Below are 20,165 nucleotides of genomic sequence, written 5' to 3'. Positions count from 1 at the left end.
GTTTATGTTGTCTATTTATTTTGCAGTTCGGCACAGTTTATCTGCACATAATTTAAAAATCATTAAGCCCTCACAAAAAACACCCTTGACTTTTACAGAACTTAGAAATCCAGTTCACAAAGAGTTTCTCCTACTTTTATGCAATATATTTTACCTTGACAGTCTCCGACAGAGACAGATTATTCTAGGAAAATGGTGCCTAGGAAAATGGTTCTCATTTATCAAAACAAGGCAAACTGGCCCCTGGGCTGAAATACGGCAGTTGCCAGTCAGTGATTATCTTTTATTCAGGCAGGTAGAAGAATGCAAGAAGGAGTAAAAGAAGCAAAAATGAATTTTCAGTGGGTCACTGCCAGGGCCGGATTTACATAGTGGGCGCCCCTAGGCCCAATACCGTTCTTCGCCCATGTCCCCTCCAGGAGGACAGGAGCAATGGGGATTGGCGCATGGGAAATTTAAAAAATGATTTATTTAGTGTTTACATGATTTTCTAATAGACTTAAGGTATGAAGATCCAAATTACGGAAAGATCCATTATCCGGAAAACTCCAGGTCCCGAGCATTCTGGATAACAGGTCCCATACCTGTACTTGGTAATAGATTTAGTAAAACACATAAGCAGATTATGACATGGTGTAATGTTGGCATGTGCTAACTGTAATGTAAATATATGTTAATGTAATTATAGAACAATAATAGTAAATAATACAGAACATTATTATCCTTGCTCTTTCGTTATACTCATTGTAGATACCATAGGTCACTTCTCTACAAGCCACAATTTAAGAAAGATGATGTTTAATAGTCTCTGTGTTACAAATAGCATAATTATTTTTTTATTGAGACATGTGTGCGCCAGAAGGGATATTCTGTACTTAAATTTTGCCCTGATAGTTCCCTGTGAGGATTGGGTTTGACTACTTGGGTCAAGGGTTGGCAAGCTGCACTCTCCAGCTGTTGTTAGTCAGCTACTGACTGAGGAGGTTGTAGTTCAAGAGCAACTGCAGTGCTGCAAATAACCTTTTGCCGACCGTAAATGTTTAAATAGAAAAAATGAACATGAAATTATACAATATTTTTTCTCAAAGCATTTCTGTTTTCTGCATAGTCTTATAATATTTTTGCTGTACATGGAAGGAGTAAAGCAACGGTGTGCATCTGCTTTTTAAGTGAGCCCCAGAGGCTCAGTACAGTATTCAGTACTCTGTACTTCAGGAATAAGAGAATCTTGGTATTTATCCTTAACATCTGTTTGAACTTTAGTGGGAAAAGACATCTGTGCTGAGCTTCATTTTAGAGGTCAGGAAAACAAACACTGTAATATTATCATTATTATTTCAAATACGTTCCTTATACGTCTTATATAATTACATTATTTTGATCTTGATGTTAACACACTGCACCCTAAAGGGTTTTTATTGCTGATGATGGGAAATATGGAAAAGAAAAAGTGCTACAGATACAAAATCAATAGCACAATTTGTTTATTTTTTTCTGAAATGGTTCTTTTCTATTGGCAACAATAGTATGGAGCTGTCAATTCTGATTGGTGATGCAGATACAATATTAATGTTTAAAACAGAGTCAATTGTGAATGAACCATTTCCCAGAAATTGAAGGTCTTTCATTTGAACTATCATTATTGAAATGTAAAAGTCATGCAAAGTGGTTTAGCTTATATTAGCAGTATATATGTTGTATATCAATACAACCAGTCATAAATAAACGTTTATTTTTTACTTTCCCTCAGACACCATAGGGCTCTTTTACAGGTGCAAATGCAGTTCTGGATGCAATTGGTGTGTGCATTGATGCTATACACTACAGGTTTTTGCATCCAAATACGCATCTTGTGCTACCCGATAATTGCTCTCAGTGCTGGTTTGTCCATTCTGTCTCCTTTTCTAAATTGTGCGTGAGTGTTTCTATTAAAGCAGGGGGACCCTGACGGTATTACCACCTTCAAGCAGGCTTTGATTCTAGGATGCCAACTGTGGCTTGCGTCATTACACGCATTGGTTTCGTTTTTAAAGAATCGTGTACAGACCTCCTGTTGATGCCCTGCCCCAGAAATGATGCCAGCTTGTCAAATACCTAAGGACAGTTATGATTATTATTAACATGTATTTTTAGAATGCCAACAAATTCACTGACAGTTGCACTAATGCCGATAGATTTGGTTCAAATGTGTCTGTTAAAACTTTGTTAACTCCCCCTCCAGCATAAGTTATGGTAGAATTGTTGGGAACGAACAGCATTCTGAGTAGAAAATATTGCGAATTGCACCTGAAGTTGCACAGTGCCCATAGCACTTGCAGTGCCACTTCATATATTCATGTGCCCCATAAAAGGCCATCTTAACCAGCTTTATTGCTATTCCATTCACCCAATGAGAAGGGATAACATTTTCAGTTTGGACAGACAGACTGCATCTGATAGAATTTACGGGTTGAACTATCAGAGCTATCCCCTTACCCACTGGTATGCACCATGGGTGAGAGAAAGATGGTTGGGCAATACAGTAAACAATTTGGGCATCTATGGATTGCTGAAGTTTTGCTTACATGCTGTTTATGGAGATAAAAACCTGTAAACTGCATTTCTAGATGAACTGAGAGCAGATGCTGTTTTATGAATTACCTGTGAAAACATATATTTATCACTTAAAAAAATCTTGTGTGGCTAATCACTAGAATTAAAAGTTAAATTTATGTTTCATGATTTTCTTTTTTATAGGTCCCTTACATTCAAGATATTGTGCCTTCTGGGTCCTAGCACTGCACGATAATAAAAACAGGTAAGATTGTTTTGCCTTTTATCAAGTCATATCACAAGTCTTATCAGTACAAGTATAGGCAACATATTCAGTGGTTGAGTAACATACAGCAAAAATAAGCAGTTAGCTTTTACTAGTATTAACTCATTAGGATAATAAAAACTTAGGGTTGAGTGCTGCGAGTTATATAGGACTGGCTGCCTGGTGGTTTTCAGCTAAGGGATCTTTTTGTAATTTGGATCTCAGTACTTTAAGGGGCAGATTTATAAAAGTTTGAATGGTAAATCAAAATTTTCTAAATTTTTTGAGGGTCAAAAATCACAAATTTAAATTTAAAACCACCAACTCGAATGTGAATTTGTATGTGAGATTTATCACACCTCGATCATGGTCCGTTGAACCATTTGAAGATATTAATAGCCTAGTTTTTTTCAGAGGAAACTTTGTTTAGAATTCTATTCGTATTTGATTCTAATTTTCGGGTCGTTCCTATTCGATCAAATGTTAGACATTCGAGTTTTTTCATAAATATTCTACCATTCCAGTTTTGAGTACATTCCAATTTATAAAAAAAAAAATTTATAAAAAAAATTTACATAACTTCTAAATTCAACCTTCAATAAATCTGCCCCTTGGTTTGCTAAAAATCATTTAAACATTAAATAAACCCAGTAGTTTTATTTTGCCATCAATATGCATTAATGCAGCTTACCTATCCCTAAGGGAGATGGCCTTTTTGTAATTCTGTGCTTGCTGGATTATTGTTATTATTCCTCAATAAATGTTGGTATCAGAACTATGTTTCCTAGCAAAGATCTGACTGATTTGTGCCATCACAAGTAATAAAGTCAGTATATATTTATCGTGCAAAACAATTATGTAAGATAAAATTGCCAGTCTTTGTTAATACTTTTTCCAAAATGCTATTTTCAGCAGAAATTCCTGCATTGGCAATGAAATATATGAGGAGCTTAGCTATTTTTACTTGCAAGTTTGCTTCAATGTAACCACAGGACACTGCTACTGTAGGACCTTGAATAGTAAATGTGTGGTTTGGTTATACGCGTTTAAAGACTACCGTAATATTTGTAATGTGCGTTTTTTTTCACATTTGGGATTTGTAAATCACATATATTATTTCAATCAAAATCTTTGTTAATAAAACTTCTTTATTTTTTACCTAAGTCCTGTGAGTGCGGATCCCTTCTGTTGGTTATATATATATATATATAGTCCAGAAATAAAAGGAAGCACTCACGGCATAAAGGTTGTTAGAAGTCCTTTACTGAATCATATAAACATCTACGCATTTTGGTACCTCAAGGGACCGTCATCAGGATGTGAATATTTCAAATACCAAGTGAACCTAAATACCCCCCACCCACATCAGACCCTCCCTTCACAGCGTGCATCATTAATGAGTTATACATCAGGTGTAAAAAGTGCACAATTAGTCGACCTCCTGCTGATAAACTTGGTCAGAGCATGTTTTACATAGAACATTTAGGTTTAAATGGGAATTAATGCTCAGCAAAGGCTTATGGTTAATAAAGCTACACCTTCTGGTTTGGACTTCTCAGCACAAGGAAACCACAGCACTTTAGTAAAGATCAGAAGATACCCCCAGTAGCTCCCCTTTGGGACCAACTCATAATATACAGTAAATACAGTGTACACAGTATACAGCACATATATAGAGTATATATAATATGTAGTATATATATATATATATATATATATATATATATAACATTTGCCATATTACTTACTTGTATTGCTATAATCAAAATAGCACAACCAAGCCAGTAATATGTTAGTTTCCATTCTAACATAGATAGATAGATAGATAGATAGATAGATAGATAGATAGATAGATAGATAGATTGATACGAGATAACTTACAGGTATGGGTTCCATTATCCAGAAACCTGTTATCCAAAAAGCTCCAAATTACGGAAAGGCCTTCTCCCATAAACTCCATTATAATCAAATAATCCAAAATTTTTTAAAATGATTTCCTTTTTTCTATAATAATAAATAGTACCTTGTACTTGATCCAAACTAAGATATAATTAAGATTAATCCTTATTGGAAGCAAACCCAGCCTATTGGGTTTATTTAAGGTTTACATGATTTTCTAATAGTAGTAGACTTAAGATACAAAGATCCAAATAATGGAATTATCCGTTATCCTGAAAGCCCCAGGTCCTGAGCATTCTGGATAACAGGTCCCATACCTGTATGTAAGCATTCACTGAAAGTTGATGTGGGATTTGAGTGCCATCAAGAAGAATAACTGTATATTTAAATGGATTAAAATGCAAAGTATGGAGGAAAAAAGAATTGTGAATTTTTCTTCACATGGTTGCCATAAGTGCTTTCTACTGCTTGAATATATATACATATAGATGTACATACACAAATTGCGTTTGTGGACAAACTAACTGAATAATGAGCATCCTCAAATGACAGTTCCAGGGAACTCAAAATTCTACACGTTAAACATAATCTTAGGGTCAAATTTTTGCCTTAAATTGTACATATTTCATTGGAATAGTACTAGAGTAGGACCAAAATATTTTGCCACTGTTTTAGCTGGGATATTGTTCTCGAAAGAATGTGTTTGGTTTATTCCAATGGAATCTTTATCTTTATCCTTTAGTGGTGTTTGAAGCATTACTGCAGTCTTGCAATATTTTGCTTGGACAATTTAGTTAGTGCAGAACACGTCACATTCATTTATCTTGTGCCTTTATATATATCTGCTGCGAGCAGATATACAAATACAGATTATGTAAGATGTACACACGTGGAAACATGGAAATTACATTACAGCTAGTGACTAGTTAAATAGACAAAAAGTTGCCCAGCTGACTCTTCCACATGATCTGAATTCTTCAAACAGTACTACTTGTGGGCATAGTCCTTTTCCATTTGAGGTTTCTAGTTGAAGAAGGAAAGGTTGGATGGTATTGCCTTACATCAGGTCATACTAATGGACTGGATTTTCTTTTTATGTTCCTCAAACTACCCAAGCATATCACTTAGCTTTTTTTTTTGTAAAACATCATCATTTTATTATAATTAATCCCAAAAACATTTAGTATAGTGTATATTTGCTTCACCATTTGGAAAATGTTACATAGCACTGTCTTGTGCAGTAGCTGATACTGTATTGTTTATGGTAACAGACTGAGGTCTATGACAAATGTTGCTCCTTTTATCCATTACAAAGACAAAGCAGTTCATCTAGATATCCTTGGACTTGTTATAGTCTATAAAATTCAGTTTAGTTTATGAAATCAGTGAAAACATATGTGCATACATCTCACGTATATACAGTATATCTTTATGGCTCACTGTCTGATTAGATTTTTTTTCTGCATTTATATCTCTGTATTTCTGATTAAAAGCAATGCTAACTCTAACACTGCCTTCTAAAGTAATATCCTCTCCCCCACCCAAAAAATAAATGCTTGAACCTGAACTGTTGAACCCCCACAGAAGGGAAAAATCTGTATAAACCTTACAAAGGATAAGGCGATCCCTTGCTTGGAGCTTATTCTTTTAATAACATAAATCACTTGTGACATGTACTGGAAATGCGGTAGAGAAAAAAAGCAGACCATTGTTTTTGTTCTTTGTTCTTTTTTTGACCCAAAACTCGTGTGAGTATTGGTAATTATCATTTTCAGGAAATGTCACTTGAAGTGAAAACCAGCAGCAAATATGTCTGTTAGCAAATTGAGCTTCTCTGTAGCCTCACACTTCCATCAGCTCCTTAGACTTGTCATGAGATGTGTAACACGGTCATCAGATTACCTTATTATTGCTGCTTTGCTGAAGTTTAATCACCGTTTTTAGTGTTAAACATTCTGAAATGCTATTTTATTTTAGAGAGGTAATGCCTTTTTGTGAGGCTAAACTTTTTTCCTAATATCTACTGATCAGAAAATCTGTACCAATCCTCTTGCACCTCAGTTATGACTAATTTAACCAGCATCTTTTGTATCAGTACAGGATGAACATAAAAATAACAAAGATCAAATCAGAACTCATTAACACTGAACTGAATAAGTCAACATAGTTATTGAATGCCGATGAGTAAAGAAGTGTACATTGACACAAATAAGAAGGGGCATTATGACTGCATCTCTGGGTTGGCCAGTTACATGGCAATCATAAGTTAGGCTAGTTTTCTATTTTGCCATTGGAACTGGCACAGGCACATGAAGCAGCTGATTACCATTCTCCCCATAGGTTGCTATGTTTGTATATTGGTGGAGATTGGACTGAAAAGGATTGTGGATGAAGACATATACCATCTTTTTGTGTGACATTGTGGTCAGATTTTTGTGTTGATGACTGTAGAAAAAAAGCAAACTCACCTAGGCAAACAAGCTTTTGAGCTGCATTAAAATGGGTATAGATTCACAGGAGGAAATTTTTCCCCTTTACAAAGTACCTGTAAGGCTCAAACCAGATATTACTGAATTAGAGGGAGTACAAAGGGCTAACTTGCTAAAGTGTATGGAAATATGAGATACTCATGTAAGGGGGTCGTACATTAAACTCTGTAGTCTAATGCTTTATTACCAGTAGATCTTTCGAGCAGACACAAAGTTTAACATCCTGTTTGAATTTGAACCAGAAAACTACTGCTTACTATGCAGTTTCCATAACTCTCATATAGTTGAGCAAACTGGTAGGTTACATATATAATAATATCCTTAGGTAGATATGATGGCTATAGGTAAGATGGCTATAGGTAATCTCTGTTCTAAATCTCCAATTATCCAGCCAATAAAGCCCTACCTCTCAGTTACCTTTCATGCCCGTTATAGGTCTATAGTTCCTGGGTATGCTCTCTATTCTGCTTATCTGTTCCTGACCCCCTGCCTGTATCCTGACTTTGACTGAACTCTGCCTGGACTGACCCCTTTGCCAGTTTGATTTCTCTTCTGGGTCCTGATTTTGTACTGTGCTGCTATTTTGGTTTTGACCCGACCTGCCTGACTCTAATTCTTGTAAGTATCCTTAGTCCTCATCCTATGATCTAGTTCCCTTCTCGCCCAGAACCTTTGCCCTGGTCCTCCCACTTTAAGACTTGGGGTACCCAAGTAGCTGTGACTGGGACCGTGGCAATTGCTCTAAGTTGTGGGTTACCAATTATGACACAAAGGGTCCATCTTAATATCTGAAAAGGGGTTTATTTACATTGAGAGCTCTAAAGTTGTGACATCTCTCCTTGAAGTCACTGTACTGGCAGCACCATTAGATAGTTTTAAGAAGCCATTGGATGGCTTTTTAGCAAGCAAGAAGATACAGGCTTTTAGTACAAAACAGATCCATTGCCATCTTGAAGGTAAATTGGTTAGGCAGGTTTCATTTAGTCATAAAATGCTCAAGGTACATGCATCTTTTTTTTCACTTAAGTTACTATGTTAAAGTTCATTCATCAAAATGTATTTATTTTTATATTTTTTATAACCAAAATATGCTATTTACTATGCTAAATGAGGTTTTGCTCTTTAATAAATATTCAGTAAAACATATTGAAATTTGGATTTGGCATAGGGAGCATTATCTATATTTATATGACAGTCATGTTGATGATGATCAGCTACTGTATGTTGCTGAGGAGGTTATCATATTTATAAGCTCTGATACTGACTGGTGGTAAAATGTAGATGGATAATGGTGGAATGCTTGGTGTGCTTTATAAAGAAATACTTGTAACTTTAGCCAATGGACTTGATTGACATAAGAGAATTATAGTGTAATACTGCAAGAGAAGTGAGATGCTATACAGACTATAAGCTCTATGGGGTAGGGACCTCCTTCCCACTGTGTCTCTTACCACATATCACTCAAGTTCTGTGTTGTTATATGAGCTCTGTACTTTGTATACTGTATTTATATATTTATTGCGAACTTTTATATATATATATATATATATATATATATATATATATATTCTACTTTTATTTATATTGTGCTTTCATAAATTGTACAGCACTGCGGCTCCTTAAAGGGCATGTAAAGCCAAAAAAATAAAATCCCACTTTTTTTTACTTTCTTTAATGAAAAAGAAACCTATCTCCAATATACTTTAATTAAAAAATGTGTAGCGTTTTCATAAGAAACCTGACTGTATGCAGTGAAATTCTCCCTTCATTTACTGCTGTGGATAGGAATTGTCAGATGGTCCCTAACTGCTGAGCAGGGAAACAATCATACTTATGAACAGCAGGGGGAGCCCCCGCCTTACTTACCAGCCATGCAGAACTCAAGCAGCTTTGTTTATGACAATCCCTAAGCAGCCCAGACCACACTGAGCATGTGCACTTAGTCTTAGTCTTGCAAAGATGTTTAACAAACTTATAAGATGGTGACCCCCTGTAGCCAACTTTGAAAGCATAAATTATTTGTTTGATTAGGCTTGTGGTGCAGTAAGTTCATGTTTATATTTAGTATACAAAATACAGCATTATTCTATTTTAGATTTTACATGCCCTTTAAGAGCGCTACAAATAAAGTTAAACATACATACATACATTGTTGCATAAAACCATTATTATGGTTGTCACTGGGGGCTAATGATGCTTGATGCCCATGTTATTTATAGGGAAGAAAGACACAAATATAGGGAGCCCTCCATTTTTTTCCACTTAAATGTGTTGGCCAAGTCCATTCTTTCCATGGGTGTAATTATCAAAATAAACCAATAGATAAACATTATATGCTTAGCTGGCATGCTACCACCAATGCCCATACACCTTATAAATCCAAACTTTAAGTTTTTTTTTTTTGTTTGTTTTTTTAGATCATGAATACAATATATTGTAACATGGTTTTTGAGAGGTAGGACTTGGATAACAGCTAGGTGGAAAAACCATCAAGGAGACCTTAACTCTCGCTTATGGAATGGCGAAGACATACTGATTACACCTTTATGCCCCTTTGGCCAACTATGCTTCCAGAACCACGGGGTTAACAGCACATATATTGTCTAATCTATGAATCCCTTCGATTTATGAAAACTGTTTTCTCACATCTCTTGCAATGAGAAGGGCTTTTCAGCTCTGTTTTGGCCCTCTATCCCTAACCTTGATGGTTATTTTGCATTGTAAAAAAAAACCCGGTACTTGAAATTTTATTTACTTTGTCTTATTAAATGCTACAAAACATTCTAAAATAAAAATGCCTTTTGCATATTAAAACTAATAAAATAAAACAAACAAACAACATATCTTGCAGTCAGTTACAATACATCTCATGCTGTATTTAGTTTCTATTGCAGTGTTAAATGAATTGCAGTCACGTTATCAAATCCATTATAGCAATTACAGACTCAAATCCAACGTCTGCTAGTAATTTGCTTGGGCTACATTCTTTTCAAACAATGGTTGTTCAATACTTTCCGTTTAAGTAAATTACATTTTCTATTATTGAGTGAATGGATTGTGTTTATTTCTCTGTTTCAGTTTAGATTTTGTATTGAAGTCAAAATCCCCCAGAGAAATAGTAATAAATGGCTTAAGTCTTCCCAGGTTTCTAGGAGATTTAATTATCAGGTGCACATGCAGTGTCTTTCCATTACTCAGTCCCATGATGATACCATATTGCTTGCACGGTAGCAGGACTGAATGCAGCCAGAGGAACCTGTGTTAACAGTTTTTTTTACAGTTCTAGCGATTTCTCTGACTTGTGTGAGAGGATATTCAGTATGACCATAATCAAAGACCTCTTTGGATGCTACTTGATATTGTAAAATTGACAGAATCCTCAAGCAAGCTTCACTGAGGAAAGCATGGAGCTTCCGGCAAACAGTGTCAGGATAATTGCCTGCTGCATCCTAATCTTTGTGAGCTTTTTTGGAAACACCATACTGATTTACTGTACCTGGAGATGCATCAAGAGACGTCTGCCAATTTCCTTTGCTCTTATTTTCAGTCTTGCAGTTGCGCATTTAGTCAAGAACTTGGTGGTCAATACTATAAATATATTATATAGTGCTGGAATTCGCTCTACTTCTCTTGCGTGCAAAATTGGCATTTTTGCTGGGTCAGTGGGCACAACATTGGAGATTTGGTTTACTCTGTATTTAGCCATATTGTATTGCTTTAAACTCAGTTGCGTTGTCCATCCACTACGAGCACTTCCAAATCGCAAGTGGCGCAGATTTCACTTAATGATGGTTTTTGCTCTCTGGATTACTGCAGTTGCACTTTGCTGTCCATATCTGGTATACGGGGAGAACGTGGAAAATGAAGTACCACTGAATTTTTCAAACTTCTTTCATCACAACTGTCTCAATGTGGAATGTGGTATTTTATTTACAGATGATACTGTGAAACTGTCTTATGAGCAAATTTTGATGGTTCTCATTGACTTGCTCCCTTTGGCCATTTTACTCATGGTCAGTTTTCGAATTGTACTTTTTCTTTTTGAGCGACAAAATTCTACTTATGGAAATATTTGGCTTGGCCATAATGCAGAGGTAATAAGAGCATCAAAATTGATAATACTCTTGATGACCCTGGTCACCTCCCTATGGATTTCACATTTTATTCTTGTCTATTTTCTAAAATATATGACTTCCTTGTCCTTCTCTACAACAGTTCTTGCTGTTTTATTTTCTGGATATTCAAGTCTTAGTCCATACTTGCTTATGTTAATTAATTACAAGATAAGAATAAGGCTCAGATCAATGAGCTCCTTCTGCTGTACAATTACACAAAAGAGCAAGCCTTTGGACTCTGAAAAATCCTTGCCAAACAATTCTGCCGTCAAAAACTGAGGAACATGTCTTCATATTAAGATCTCAAATTTTAAAAACCGAAAAGGCCAGCCTGGGTTACTAATTGCTATACTGCATTATAATGTGCATTGACAGCGTGATACCATATTGACTATTTGAATTTTCCTTGTACCATTGTGATCACACAAAAGCACATATTACCAGGCACAAAGCATGCGGGCACCATCTGCTTTTATTTCTCTTGCACCATTTAAAAACTTACAAAAGAGTTTTTGGAGCTGTAATAGGTCTCCAGTTGTCTGTGTATAAAAGCCTTCTTTAAGTTCAGAAAGACTGTAGAGTTTTGTGACCTACTTTCTATGGTAATTTTTTACCATATTTTCAAGGCACAAAAGGCTTATATTATAATAATAAAATTATATTTTATTATTTGGCAAGTTATTGGATTTTCCTAGGTGAAGTGTTTGCTTCTGTCTAGCCTTGCTTGTTAGCCTTAATTGTGCTAGTGAAAACTGGATCATTTATTGGATGTGATATGTTTTATTGGACTTTCATTAAAATTATTTGCAGGCACTTTATAATAACTTCTGAAGTCACAAAGATCTGATTTATATAAAGCACTATGTGGTCTTTTCTAAATGTAGAACTCAGCTGAATTGAAAGGTGAATGCAACTCACTGTAGACCACAGTACATAAGAATTTAATCTGGCCCTTTGTCTCATGGAGAGATACCATAAATCAATGCCATTTTAGGATTCCTAGCAGAACTGGATAGATTTATAGTGGTCTTTCAATCCATAATTGGAAGCAGTGAAATGTCCGATTATTGGCATCAGTTTATATGAGACAATATGGCACAGCAGCTATGAAGGGATTCTGGGAAGTGTGATAATTAAGGTTGCAGAACCTTGCTTATAATGAAGTGCAAGAGATATGGAAATATATGATGAGATATGATATATTTGCAACAAGCAACATTTATGGAACCAAAGAAACAGCTCTTGAACTTTCTGATCTAAGAGTTTTTTTACAACTGAATAAGTATTCCATTAACTAGGATCAGGCTAAAAAATATTGGGGGGGAGTGCAGGAAGGCTGGAGGAGATACTTACCTTAATCAGGTCTGTCCAACCTTCACCCCTGCAGCTGTTCAGCTACAAATCCCACATCCCAATAGTAGTTCAACAACAGCCAGAGGCCAGCAGATCTCTGAAGGTTGGAGATCTCTGATTTACAGATAGAGAAAACTGTCTTTTCCATTTAAAAAAAATCATCAACTTTCTTACAAATGCTGTGATATATTGTGCTGTGGCATGATTCATGTCATATCAAGACAAAGTCTTCTACATGAGTATATACTAAGGGGGTTATTTACTAAGCTCCGTATACCCGAAATTCCCGTAATCCGAAAAATTTGTGTTTTTTTTTTTATAAAATCTGACTTTTAAAAAAATCACAAATTTTTCGGAATTTATTAAACCCAGAGGGCTAAAAAGCCAGAATATAAAAACACGGCCTCTTAAACCTGTCGAGGTTGCATAAAAGTCAATGGGAACAGTCTTTGGTTGTGTCGGGGGTTTCGGACAATTTCATGATGTTTTCGGAGCTCTCAGGTGAAAACTCCGAAAAAATCAGAGATTTCGGGGAAAATTCACGAAAAAATGGTGAAAATCTGAGCTTTTCCAGCTAAGCAAATTTTTGGGGAAATGTAATAATAAATAAGCGCAAAAAACCCGAGTGGGTTGGCAGCCGATATTGAGATAAATTCGGACCTTGATAAATAACCCCCTAAAAGTACCTTAAACTGGTACAAAATTCTTTTGTTTATGTTGTTTTCTCATACAGGGCCCCTCTGTTGCTGGGGTATCAGAGAAAAATGCACATTCTGCCCAACTGGCCTTGCTCTAAATAGTAAATTACATCCAGAAAAGATTTACATCCTGCCCTTGATCATCAAATAACGCTGTACTGAATGTACATTTTTATGGAAAACTCATTACTTTGAGCACAGCTACTTTCAGAATCCAGTGGCAGTTTATAACCTGGGATCACTCTCTGAAGTCTAAGAGCTTTTCACAGCCAAAGAAATAAAATATTTTTTGGACCCTTCCATTCATTTGCTCGCCGTATCTATAACAAACCAAAGAAAGGCCAAGCACAGAACTTGATCCAAACCAAAATGGAAACAAAACAGAGAAATCTAAAGAATGATTAAATTGCAATTGGTTGGAATTACATTAAAAGACATTCATGTTTTTTTTGTAAGGCATTTTTTAATTTGTGGTACTTTCCAGCTATAAATTTATACACTTAAGAAATATTTGCCTTAATACTGGCCCTGAGCTGACAATGCTTAAGTTAAGTTAAGGTGTTTTACGAGAGGTTTGAATAAAAGTTTATTTGCATTTTGGCTGCATAAAAAATTTAGCTTATTTATATTGATTTATGCTTGGATGTATATCTTTTTTTACAGGCATAGTCACTGGAGAAAGACCCCTGGTATACGGGCTTTTTAAACTACTAAATAGCAACAATTCATGGACATAAGAATTGGTATAGTCAAGTGGTGGTCCTGCTGCATCAGCTTACTTAATTTAGGGTACAATCACTTTCATTAGCTACTGAAAATGTCAGTGTCTTTAGAGAAGTAAGAGCCTGGCAGTTATTAAAAGGGAATTATGTGTAATGAGGTGGTTCGATCTGAGAGAAATGTTTGAGGCATTATTATAGGGCTCTAAAATTCTTCTTGGTTGATAGGAGACATCTGTGAGTCTGCCCACAAAATAATCCCTTGCCTGCAATCCAAGCAGAAGCGATCACATTTATAGGAGTGGGATGAGGTGAACAGTAACCAAATATGTGATACTAAAGAGCTTTCAATGGAACTTAGATTATGTCTGCCAGATTAACTACCCTATTCCTGGAACAGTTTTTTTTATTTAAGAGGAGACCTAGTGAAATAAGGCTTTTGATGGCTTTTTAAAAAAAATCATTCATTCCACATACATGGACTGCTTGTAAAAAAAATTATAAAATACATTTGTAATCCAAACCTAAATGTTTCATAATACAGAGAGAGAGGAAATAAAATGTGTGCAATTAATGGCAATTAAAACTCATCATTTGAACTTCTGTCTGCACCTTCATGTAATTGCATCGGGCTGCCATATTCTTACCCACATGCAATAGGAAAGCCAATACCTGATCTGGCAGCTAAAATCTGCCTTGCCAAAATAACCAATAACCAATAAGTCAGCCACATATTGGTGTCAGCCACAAGTGTAATTAAACAAATACACAAGCAAAATATTATTTGGGGTTTTAACTGCCATTTAGTGTTTGGAAAAAAGAAATGTGAGGCAAAAAAGGAATTAATGAGAAGGAAATGTAACTAGTTATCTGCTCTTTTTCTGTACCAAAGTGTAAATGGACCTTTGATCCCTTGTTCAGAATAATATCTTTGCAGTGATCACCTAATTCTGAGTATGTGATACATCTGCCTTACAGCGTTGCTCCTATCATTCTAGACAGTGGAATCTGAAAGCTGTAGTTTATATACCATGTAGCCACATGTTATATATCTCTGAGATTCTGTAAATATAAAATAATTATCAGCAACCACCATAACTGGGAATCTGTAAGAGTCAATGATGTGCGGTTCCTGTTTTTAGCTGTGTATCAACTAATAAGTGACTAGTGAGCCTTTCTATCTATCCCTAAAACCAACCCTGCTAAGTATTGCTGTATAGCAATAAGGTGAAACCCTGTGCTTCTGGCTGTTCCTGTTCTGACCTGAATGGAATAATCCCTGTGCCTGTTGGGAAGTATCATATAACAACCAAGATCAGCAGCACGGAAACTGTAGAAGCTGTAATTCAATTGTTGATGACATCAAGCGACTCTTATTGCAGTTCTCAAAGAGCAATAAAAATATCTGGCAAGTATGTCTAAAGGGGGAAAGAAGAATAGAACAAATACATATTTTTTTCTGAAGCTACCATTAATCCAAATAATTTAATTAACATAACAATAAATTGTATTATTATTTTTAAAGGGGTGCATTTATGCATTTTGAAAACTTTACAACTAACTACAGAAAAACAGGTAGGCATGAAATAAATACACAGTGTTGACCTCGTTAAGGGCCATATTTTAATTTTTCTCCAAGCCTCTAGGGTAGTTCAGTGATGGATCCCAGGGATGACTATGGAGTCAACAGGTCAGTTGGGGCAGGGCTTGTTTTTCATCACCATCACTGAAAAACAAATCTACACATAGGTGCCCATAATGGGCATTAGAGCTGAGAAATTAAATGTGGATTCCCTAACCCAATTGCAGGTTTTGTATAATACTGCAGCACTGACCCTTTACTTGTGTTGAGTGAAATACATTATTTTTGTACTTCTTTCTTCCCCAGGACTGTAAAAACGAGCAATAAAACACATACTTGTAAAATGACACTTGCAATGCACCACCAATAGGGTTGCCTTCAAGATTAAGAGTTTAGTCTGCTATTAAATATGACATGACTCCAACAGTATGGGTATAACTAAGAACTGTTTGCTTTGCACATCTTTTTCTTCTACCTTGTGGTCCTTCGATCTGATTTTTAAATACATGTCTCTTAAACTTTGATATTGAAAGAATAAGGAGAAACAGATGCTGAGAGAGGGATAGTGAAGATAAACTTGATTATTTCAGAAACGGTACAGAATATTTCATCGATTGCATTTAGAAAGTTTCTTATTTCAGTATACGGAAGCTTATATTCAATTTTTATTTTTGCGATATTTCCCCTTTAACACAGAATAAAAAAATTGCATCATCTGATGTTGTCGTCGTTCGCGCTCCCAGTGTTTTAAAGTCACACAGCATGAAAAGTTTAATTTGCCCAAGCCATAGCTACAGTAAATCCTGAAAATAATGCTGGGATTTGTCTGAGCTACAAACTGAATTCTCAGTTTGGTGCCATTCTGATGTTTAAAAGATTCTGTCTATGGCTTCAGGGATGAGAAATGTTGCAGCCAAAAAAGTCTTTTTGTAAACAGCTTTTGACAGTCTGAAGAAGAGGTTACCATGTACTTCAAAAAGCAAAAATTGTCAAAATTCATAGTCTATGATTCTGACAAAAAAAAACATTGTTATTTAAATGTTCCTAGTCGTCTGGGTTGTGTATTTAATTTGGGCATGCTTTGGTCTGATGACTGTTACTGCTGTTTCCCTTCCAATTTAAGTCTCATGACTCCCTTAATCTGCAATGGAATAAAATATCTAAAATGCATTTCTCATACAGGGTTAGACTTCTCCATTTCAGCCACAAACAGTTCCTCTTCCTTCCTTCTAGAAACTTGACCTGCACTTTTTGAGTCCTCCCCCCAATAACAGCTTGACTATGCTCCAATTCACCTGCGTGACCTGCAAAGAGAAAAAAGCTACTGTTAACAGTTTTACAGACATGATCAATAGCTTTATCTACTCTGACAGACATATTCCTCACGTGGAATTTTCTTGATTTCATACACGGATCTCTCTTATTTTATACTGTGAATGTTCCATCCATTAACTGTATTTATTGCCAAGAACGTCAGTGCAAATAGTTAACCACAAAGCCATCAATTTTGTTGGGGGGGGAAGCATAGCTGACAGATGACATGGTTAATGCAGAAACCATCTGGAAAGCCAGTGATTTTAAGACTTTAAGGCAAGTAAATGTGCAAGGGACAATACTGCACCTGCTAGCATGCACTGTCTTACTGAAATACTTCCTCCACCTTATTCACTGTAGTTCACAACTTCGTTGCAGAGGACCCAAGAAATAAGAAATAGTTCAGCAATATATGGAATAAAAGAAGAGGCTGCTTTTTCAGTGAATGAGTACTGTACTGTTTCTACAAAACTAGAGCAAGAGATGGCACCCTGTATTTAATGACACATGATGTTGTCACATTTTCCTAGTGGATATGCTGGATCCTTGATGACATTGCAGATTTCATTTTGTAAGTCTTTTGGTATTGTCTCTTTAACCTATTATTGAATTGTGTGCATGCCCATGGGATCGATTGTGCAAGAGCTCAGGTGTGTTCCAGTTCTCTTGGGAGCCCAACAATAACAATGCACTGCATTTTGGAGCTGGCAAAACACATTGAGGGAATGGAGAGTTTTATGTGTCGGAGGGAGCAAGATAAGACTAGTTAGAAAGATGTTATTTTTATGTGTGCGACTGCGAATATAGGTTGTCAATTACTATTGTCTTTATAGTCTTTGTGATATTACAGAATAAAAAGGAAAGGGACACAGCAAGCAATAAACATCGACCAATATATTTCTGTGTCAAACTTGAGGTCACTGATCCTAAAACCCTAGGCTGCAGTATACAGAATTGCTTGCTGTATACCAGAGAGTGAGCGAGACAGTGGCGTAACTAGAGTTCTGCAAAAAATTCTTCAGAGGGGCCTGGCGCACTCCAATGCCCAACTTCCCACCGCTGTCCAACCTCCACCCCCGCCCACTCCCCACCCCGACTCCTGCCGACTTGCGCCCCCTTCCTTGTAGCAGGTGAGAGAACAGCAGGGGAAGAGGTTTTTTTTTTCAAATTAGCTATAGAGGAAGCAGACCCCACAGTCCAGGCCCCCCTGTTCCCTGGGTTCCCCTGTGACTGCAGGGTCCGCTTCCTCTATAGTTACGCCACCAGAGGGAGATAAGCAGGGTTTCTTAAACAAATGTTTTTTACTACAGATGAAATTTAACAAACCCTGGAGTCCTAATGCCTCACTGATAGAAAGTCCAGTATCTTTCTGTATATGGTAACTACAGTCTTGCTTAGCATGAAGATAAAACACAGCCTGGGAAGTTATGCTCAGCATTACACATGCAGACTAGTAATTACTTTACTTTATTACTTATAAGAGGGTTGACTGGACTGTGCCAACGATTTGTTCCAGGAACAAGAGTGAGACGCTTTTTCTTCCCAAAAACCTTAGTGGAGTTTTAGATAAAATATGGTCATAAAATCAATAAGACATCAAAAGAGCTTATACACACAGTATGCAAATCATTCATAGAGTCAGCAGAGTTCAGTAGATAAATATATGCAAAGTTACTGAACATTTTGGTTTTGGTAAAATAGCAGACATATTATACAATGCTGTATTTTAGGTGATTTATTTCCATTACATGCTTAATGCGGCTGCCAAATTATGTCTAAATTTTTTTAAAAATTGCATTGTCAGCAAAGGCCTCAGTGATCAAATGATCATTGTCTAATAAGAGTTGCAAGCATTATTGTATTCATGCTACGAGCCTTTTATACAGACTACACAGTATGCATGCGCACATTTTCCTAGACCACTGTTTTCATTACACTATTCCACTGGGAATTCTAGCAGAGCTGTGAAAGCAAATTGATCTTTTGGTGACTCAGTGAATCTGTAACATTCTGAGAATTAACTGGTGTAATAAATTGACTGTGACATATTGACGAGTTAAATATAAGTTACTTTTCCTCAGGCTTGGGCTCATTAAACATTTTGTTTTGACAAGAGGTTCTTTTATAAGGCTTCCTTGCTTGGAACACGCATGCATAGGATGGTCACAATAGGCTCACAATATACTGGCAAAATCCACACCATACAACAAGGCTTTTATGATCATTAGGAAGTTTGTTTTCCAGTGTGTGGCTAATTATTTTGTATGTATTTGGCAGCCAAATGCAGAATGGCCGTCTTTAGTCAATAACCACTTTTTAGTAGAATCACTTTGCCAATCTTTATCCATAGTAACATACCCTCGACCTATGTATTGGTTCCACTGTCCCATTTTTTTTCTTTCCCTACTCCTCTTCCTAATAGACTGCATGCTCTTTGGGACAGAAACCTCATCCCAACTGTGTATTTAAGTATTTATTCCCTGTTTGTGTTAATACGAATAGTTCCTCAAAAAGATAATAAAGGTTATTATTTACCAATTCCAAAGCTTTTATAAACAATTAAAAATACATTCCACTTGGATGAAGCCTTGTAGGCGAAATGGATCAGTATAAGGCTGTTTAGGGATCTGGCTCACAAACTTACGCACCGCCATTCTGTCCTCCCCTTGCGGCCTGCTGGGGGGACAGGGAATTTAATAGTTGGAAGGGACGAGGATCCATACAGCTAACCCTGCAATGGTCTCAGGTTGTGCAGTTGTAGGTTCAGCTGTTTGTAGTGATGCCACTGCTGAACATTTAACATAATGGTCACAATTAAAATGCTTTGTTGTGATGATATCCTTTGTTACATACATTTAAGTATGTTCAACAAGCATGGTTCTGACAATGGTAAAATAATCAAAACAGTAGAAGGTACAGCTTGCTCTATATTTTAATATAAAAATAGAAATACCATGCAATACCTATACCAACATATCCAAGCACAAGAGATGTTTTATCACAATGTCCATCATCTTATACAATGCACAGGAACATACATTTTTTATTTAATTGGATACAATGGGCCAGATTTAAGTCCATGAGAACCATGTATCTCCTAATTCAGTTCCAGATTTCTCTATAGACTTCTGTTGAGTTCTCGTGAAATAAACCATGAGATACGCTTTTCTCATTTAATTGAATCTGATCCAATATCTTG

General features: G+C 36.2%; 2 protein-coding genes across 3 annotated transcripts in view; both read left to right on the top strand.

Moving 5' to 3' along the window:
- sncaip.S (synuclein alpha interacting protein S homeolog) overlaps positions 1–20,165 on the top strand; it is a 149,375-nt gene that overhangs the window by 57,611 nt on the left and 71,599 nt on the right. For both annotated transcript variants that reach the window (XM_018244288.2, XM_018244289.2), the window contains exon 2: positions 2,737–2,797. The gene's annotated coding sequence lies outside the window, so the exon portion shown is untranslated. The remainder of the gene's footprint in view (positions 1–2,736; positions 2,798–20,165) is intronic.
- On the top strand, positions 9,321–12,936 carry LOC121399503 (taste receptor type 2 member 1-like). The gene has a single exon (XM_041580424.1). It carries the CDS (start codon positions 10,590–10,592, stop codon positions 11,577–11,579), a length of 990 nt encoding a protein of 329 aa, XP_041436358.1. The 5' UTR covers positions 9,321–10,589; the 3' UTR covers positions 11,580–12,936.

Source organism: Xenopus laevis, chromosome 1S (genome assembly GCF_017654675.1).
Source record: "Xenopus laevis strain J_2021 chromosome 1S, Xenopus_laevis_v10.1, whole genome shotgun sequence".
In the NCBI taxonomy this organism is placed as follows: Eukaryota; Metazoa; Chordata; class Amphibia; order Anura; family Pipidae; genus Xenopus; species Xenopus laevis.
The sequence above is the reverse complement of the archived record's forward strand: the minus strand, read 5'-3'. Positions and strand labels throughout refer to the sequence as shown.